The 7,108-nt window shown below is 42.6% G+C and overlaps 1 protein-coding gene across 1 annotated transcript; it reads left to right on the top strand.

Moving 5' to 3' along the window:
* The first annotated feature begins 4,559 nt into the window (after positions 1 to 4,559).
* LOC132277555 (uncharacterized) lies at positions 4,560 to 5,126 on the top strand. Its single transcript, XM_059779405.1, has one exon. The coding sequence runs from the start codon at positions 4,560 to 4,562 to the stop codon at positions 5,124 to 5,126; it is 567 nt and encodes a 188-aa protein (XP_059635388.1).
* The last annotated feature ends 1,982 nt before the right edge of the window (positions 5,127 to 7,108 follow it).

Below are 7,108 nucleotides of genomic sequence, written 5' to 3' on the forward strand. Positions count from 1 at the left end.
GTTCATTAACTACATTAATGAAGCTAAGTTGCAACAAGTCACGATACATGATAAAAAGGAAAAAGCCCCATGAAATACAAGGCTAACTCATTAGAAACCTAAGTAGAAATCGATTAACCTAATTAATTAATTTCTCTAGAAATCAAAGTTGTCCAAAAATTCTCAAAATAATATATGCGAATGTCCATTTCATGGTGATTGCAAATATCACATCAATTTTACAAAGTGAGCAAGATATAATCATGTGGAATTTAATTACCATAAAAATAATTAAATTACTAATTTTCAATAGTTACCCAAAAATTCTTAAAATAATATATATGAATATCCATTCCATGGTGATTGCATATATTAAATCAAAAGTATAAAATGAGTAAGATATGAACATGTGTAATTTAATTAATTTAAAATTAATTAAATCTCTCGATTTCAAAGGTTATTCAAACGATCTCAAATTAATATATATCATGGATTAAGTCATAGCCATGCCATATATCAAGTCAAAATTGGAAAACAAGAAAGGTACAATTAAGTAGAATTTAAATAAATTTTAAATAAATTTCTAAATCTTGAACAAAAGCAAGCATACAAGTTGTATAAGCATCAATAGCATGCAATACATCAAGAATATAATTTATAACACCCCCTACCTCAATTTGAGATGAAAATCTCAAATCCCCACCGAAAGAAAAGTGCTCCGAATCCGACGATACTTCGGGGTTTTGTCGGAGACAACACGGTGAACAAGAATTGCAAGGAAGCCCCATGAAAATCACAACTTGACTTCAAACCCAAACTCAAAAAATGGTCAAAAATGGGTTCTAATAAGGGGGAAAAGTAGAGCACGACGAGGCCTACGATAAATGTTAAGGGTGAAGACTTTCTACCAAGGAAATCAAGTGGAGGAGAAGAAAGAGTGAAGGCAGCCCATTGGGCTCCCATGGCTGTCGGCCAAGAGGGGGAAGAAGATGATGGAAAAGTGACTTTTCACTTTACGACATTCTATTTATAGGAAAACCCTAAAAGTGCCCTAAAAGGTTCCAACCAAGTCCGGAAAAGTGGAATTTGAGCAGATGCGCTCAAACGGAAAAACTCCTTAAACAAAAAAGATTCAAAATGAGAAAATATGAACAACGGAAGAAATGACATTAAAAACTGAGTCCCGAGCAGAGAGAAATGCCCCGAATAAGTTCGGCGGCAACAAGGGCCAAAAACCCTGAAATTGGAGAAAAATGATTAGAAGGAAATTCTAAGAGTACATGACTCAACAAAATGTGAAATTGAATCCCGTATGAGGATCCAGGCTCAAAACGAGGTATTTTTGTATTAACTTTCGTTAATTGCACAATGGCCCCTCTAAAAAGGGTTAACTGCACTAATGACCCAAAACGAAAATATCTTTCAAAAATATTTTCTTAAAAACCCCTGAAATAAAATATCTTCAAAATATATTTATGAAAAACACCCCAAGAAAAGAAAAGTTTCTGAAGAATTGTGCATCCATGCCCCTATGGACACCGGGAGCAACCAGAGTACTTTCCTGCAAAAGTAAAGATACGTATTTCGTGGAAACCACATAGGATGAAGGCAAGTGAACAAAAGCCAAATTTGAGCATGAAAACTGAGGTTGTGCAAAAAAGTGACAAACGGGGAAAAGACAAAATAGGGAAAAGGATGAAAAGTGAATAGTGTCAAAAAAATGAAAATATGGAAATGACTCGGTCTTTAAAGGAAGTTGTCAATCCAAATGAAAGAGTCTCAAAAACCATTTTCGAGCACTCAAGATGACACTATGAGATGAGAAACAGAACTCGGAAAAGAAAATTAAACGAAAAAAATTTATCTGTAAAATTTCAGAAAAAGGAAAGGAAGGTAAATGACTGGTCATTACACATACGATGAAATGCCTGGGCTGGACCCTCAGTTTGTGGTCCACCACCTCAACATACGGCCAGGAGTAAGACTGGTCAAGCAAACACAGAGAAATTTCCACCCAGAACAGGAACTACAGATCAAGGAAGAGGTCTAGCGACTCTTGCAAGCGGTTTCATCAAACCCATTCAGCACCCTACCTGGTTGGCAAATATTATCCCTGTAAAGAAGAAGCATGGAAAGATCCGGGTCTGCGTCGACTTTAGGGATCTGAACAGGCGTGCTCCAAGGATGACTTCCTATTACCTATAATCGACAATCTGGTTGACTCGACTTCTGGACACAAAATGTTCTCATTCATGGATGGATATAGTGGATATAATCAAATCAAAGTGAGGCCGTGTGATACAGAAAAGACAGACTTTCGAACCTCATTGGGAAATTTTCATTATACCATTATGCCATTTGGCTTGAAGAATGCTGGAGCCACTTACCAACGTGCCATGACGGCCATTTTCCACGACATGTTGTATAAGAATATGGAAGACTATGTGGACGACCTGGTTGTAAAATCCCAAAGAAAGAAGGAACATCTGGCACACCTGAGGAGAGTTTTCGAACGCTGCCGTAAGTACAAACTGAAGATGAATCCCTTGAAATGCGTTTTCGGAGTAGAGGCCGGCCGGTTCCTGGGTTTTGTTGTACACCAACAGGGCATCAATGTTGACCTCAATAAGGTACGGGTAATCAAGGAAATGCCCCTACCTCACACTCTCAAATAGCTGAAAAGCTTGATAAGCCGTATTTCCTATCTCTGGCATTTCATCCTAACCCTGGCCGAGGTAACGCACGCCTTCAGCTCATTGCGGAAAGGAAGTCCTGAGTTCAGATGGATCGAAGAGCATCAATAAGCTTTTATTAGAGTCAAAAGTCTGTTATCTTCACTATTCACCATGATTGCCCCTCAGCAGGGTACCCCACTTAGGCTGTACATCACCTCCACTGAACGTTCCATCAGGGCGTTGCTCGCCCAAGAACAGGGAGGGCGTGAATACCCTGTTTACTATATCAGCCAAGTTATTCAATGCGTGGAAGCACGTTACTCGCCGATCAAGTATCACTGTTTGTCTCTGGCCTTCGCGGCGAAGAAGTTTCGTCATTACTTTCTTGCTCATACCATCCATCTTATTACGAGGTACGACCCATTGAAGTACCTACTCTCGCGGCCCGTTATGTCGGGGGGAGTGGCACGATGGCTACTGACTTTTGCAGAGTTTGACATACAATGCTCTTCGCCCCGTGCTATACTAAGCCAAGCTTTAGCAGACTTGATGGCCCAGTTATAATCGGGAGAATACGAGCCCGTGAAAGCTGACCTTCCCTATGAAGACCTTGAATCGGCATATTGCGCCACTAAGGATACAACCTGAACATTATCATTCGACGGATCATTGACGGTGCAAGGAGGAGGCGCTGGAATAGTGATAACCCCAGAGAGGAGAGAAGCTCAGAATTTCTCATACAAGTTAACCTTTGGGTGTTCTAACAATACGGTGGAGTACGAAGCCTTAGTCCTGGGGTTGATGGCAGCCCGAGAAGTAAGGGTCAAACGTCTACGCGTGCAGAGAGATTCCAACTTGGTGATAAAATAGTTGGATGGTTCGTACGCTATTAAGGAGCCATCATTAGAAGCTTACAGGACCATCATACAGAAACTTAGCAGCCACTTTGATGAGGTACGCGTGACTCACGTGCCCCGCACAGCCAACCGATATCCAGATGCCTTGGCCACTCTAGCTTCTAAGGTTGAGATAGCGGGGGAATCAGTAGACATAAGAATTTAGGAGAAGGAAACATCTTGCGTGTACAATGATGAGTTCATCGATGACAAGAAAAACGAAGACTAGAGAAATGCTTTTGAATCGCACTTAAAGGATGGCGAGGAAAAAATCCCATTGTCCGAGTTAAAGGACTATATACTCTACCTTAGAGCCTTGTACTATAGAGCACTTAGGGGCATTCTGGAAAGGTGTGTTAGAACCAAAGAGGCTAGGAGCATTCTGTGAAACATTCATGAGCAAACTTGTGGCAACGATTCGTTAAGTTTATACCGGAGGATACAAAGACAGGGGTATTTCTGGCTGTCCATGGCAAGGGAGGCGAGCGCCATTCAGAAGGAATGCCGGAGATGTAGAGAAGCTCTCGAAGGACCACAAAATGTCACCTACGTCAGTGAGGACTGGAGACAAAAGTATCTGAATTATCTCGAGTGACACCTGCTCCTACAAGATCGCGAGGAAGCTGCCATATTAAAAAAGGATGCGCGTTGTTTCTTTATTAGCAATGGAGAATTGATGAGACGACACTTTGACGGGAAGGCCAAACGCTGCATAAGTACCTTTAAAATATAAGAAGTACTTAAGCAAACTCATGAAGATGAACACCAGGGATGGAGAAAGTTGTACAACTGGATTATCCAGATAGGCTATTATTAGCCTACCATGCAAGAGGATAGTAGGAAGCATGTGCAGAGGTGCTGGGAATGTCAAGTTCACAATCATGTAATCCATGCACCCGTAGTCGAGTTACACCCTTTGAGTCCTCCCTGGCCATTCCACACCTGGACGATGGACCTAATAGGCCCAATTTCCCCGAACTTAAGGAAAAAGAGATGGATTTTAGTGGCAATGGGGATCTGTACTAAATGGGTAGAAGCGGTGGCTCTCTCGATGGCAATAGGACAGGTCGTAGCTAACTTCATCAAGGAGAACATCATTTACCGCTTTGGCATACCTCGAGTGATACTATCAGACAATAGAACTCTTTTCGTCAATGGCAGGGTTCGAGCGCTCTTTCAACAATACCATGTCACCCATTATAGGTCAACACCCTGCTACCCCAAAGGCAACAGGCAAGCGGAGGCCACAAACAAGACTCTACTCAGAATTTTACGCAGAACCCTAAAGGAACAACATGGCAAGTGGGCAGAGCAACTGCCTCTCGCGTTTTGGGCCTATCGAACCATTGTGAGGGGGGCCACAAGCGCCATGCCTTTCTCCCTGGTTTACAACACAGAAATGGTTGTCTCTATCGAGATAGCGGTACCGTCAGGAGGCTTAGTTAAACGGAGCCAACCTCATTATGATCTCAGGCTCGGTGAGCTCGAAGGACTACAAGAACAAAGGGAGCATGCCAAAGGCAAGCTGAAGATCCACCAGCATAGGGTTGCTCGGGCTTATAACGTTACTGCCTGACCCAGAGCATTCCAAGAAGGTGACCTAGTGTTAAGAACATCGGCGCACATAATGCGAAATTAATCAGCGCCAAAGTTTACCCCGAAGTGGGATGGCCCTTTTGAGGTCAGGACCACAAGTGGCAGTGGATACTATGAGATTGGCGAGATCAATAACAACAAGACTCTGGGTTTATTCAATGCCAAATGGTTGGAGAAATACTATGTGTGACATGAAGAGGGCCACAAGCACCCTCTTCGATCTTTTGTAAAACATATATATATATATATATATATATATATATATATATATATATATATATATATATATATAAGATCCTATGTGGCCAGAGAAAGTCCATATTTCTCGAATGTTATGCTAAACGCGCGTTCCACTGTCAACAATTGCTTAAAAAAAGGGGCTCGAGGGAGTCCGTACTTCCCGTATATTATGCCAAACATGTACTCCACTTGTAATAGTGACTGAAAAGAAAAGGGCTCGAGGGAGTCCATACTTCCCCCGACACTCACATTATCAGTTTTATTTAGTGATCATCGTTTCTGGTTGAAGTTTAAACTATGCTATACTATGGTAAAAAAAAATGGCACCACAAAATAATTACACTAGCTACGGCATCACAATCAACATGTCGGCCTTTATAAATAAACTAAGGAAATTCTGCTCCATTCATAATTCAAAAGTAGTCATGTTACACGAGAATGATAAAAATAAAACACATGCACCAACTACATCTTTTTTTTTTGAAGGAAGGTTGCCTAAGTCCAGGGTCGCTGGACCAAGTAATGTGAGCTTCTGTTTAATCTCCATACCCAGTAAGGCAATGTGTTGTTCCCTCGCGTACACCTGCTCTTGCAGCTCGGCCAAATAAACTTTTTCAGCCTGAAGAACTTGTTTCTCGTCTTCCATCTGATCACGTAAATCTTTAATGTCCTCAAGCATGATCTCCTGTTTCTTGAGGCCCCTGATTTGGGCAACAACGTCGTCAGCCCATCCCATCTCGACCTGCGCTCTTTTCAAATTTGCTAGTAAAAGATCCATTGACTCGAGCTCTCTCACATTTAAACGCCTTTTCTTTGCCTCGTAAATGGTGGTCACCAGCTCAACTAGAGCCCTGTACACAAAGACCAAAAACAATGGTATAGCCCCATCAAGGTTTCCAAAGGTTTGTGTGTGCATAGCTTTCACCTAGCTCAAAATCTCTACCTCGCCCAAGGCAAGTTCGGATCCTTCCCAATGGATGACTGAAGGGGTAGCCTCCCCTCGCCCTAATGGGGCAATTGCCGACTCCTGCCTCAAACCTGTCATGGTAGCCTCTCATTCAGTTGTCCTCACTGGACAAGTAGACTCAGCCCCTATACTCTCAATCATCGCAGTAGTTTGGTTCAGGGGCGTTTCCTCCTTGCCCTTGACCTGGTCGTTGTCATTCTTTGAGCCATTTCGCCTAGAGGATTCACCCCCAGATGACCCAATAGAACTCGAACTCTCTTTCCCTCCCGAGTTGCTTTCCTCGGGAGCAGGAAGAGCTTCAATTGCCTTTTCAATCATATCTCTCAGTTCATCAAGGGGCTCATGAGGAAGTTCCTGAACCACTTCAGTCAAATTATCCTTGTCACTGCCATCGCTAGTACGATCCACAACCTCACCCCCGATTTTTCAGGCGTCGATCATTTCGGTATCTGTACGAGGCCATAATCAGAACCGCAAAAAATGTATGTGTAATAAAGCCCTAAGACAAGGTGGGTACCTTTATCTGAGGGCGAGTGGCTGGAACTCTGCTCGATTTCAATCATACCCATGGCAGGGTCTACGGCAGTATTCACCCTACCAGTTTCCTCGTCAAACCTCCCTAAGCCTCGAGCCAAAGGAATGGGGGGGTTCAGGTTAGAAGAAAGTACATCCCTCGCGGCCTGGTCAGGGTCTTCAAGTACGTTGGCGAGAGTATGAAGGGCATCTTAGGGAATATCTAAACCAGGAGTTACAGA

The sequence above is a fragment of the Cornus florida genome, unplaced genomic scaffold, assembly GCF_030987335.1.
Source record: "Cornus florida cultivar Cherokee Brave unplaced genomic scaffold, ASM3098733v1 CherokeeBrave_3.0.0_Hap2_Chr10, whole genome shotgun sequence".
Classification (NCBI taxonomy): domain Eukaryota; kingdom Viridiplantae; phylum Streptophyta; class Magnoliopsida; order Cornales; family Cornaceae; genus Cornus; species Cornus florida.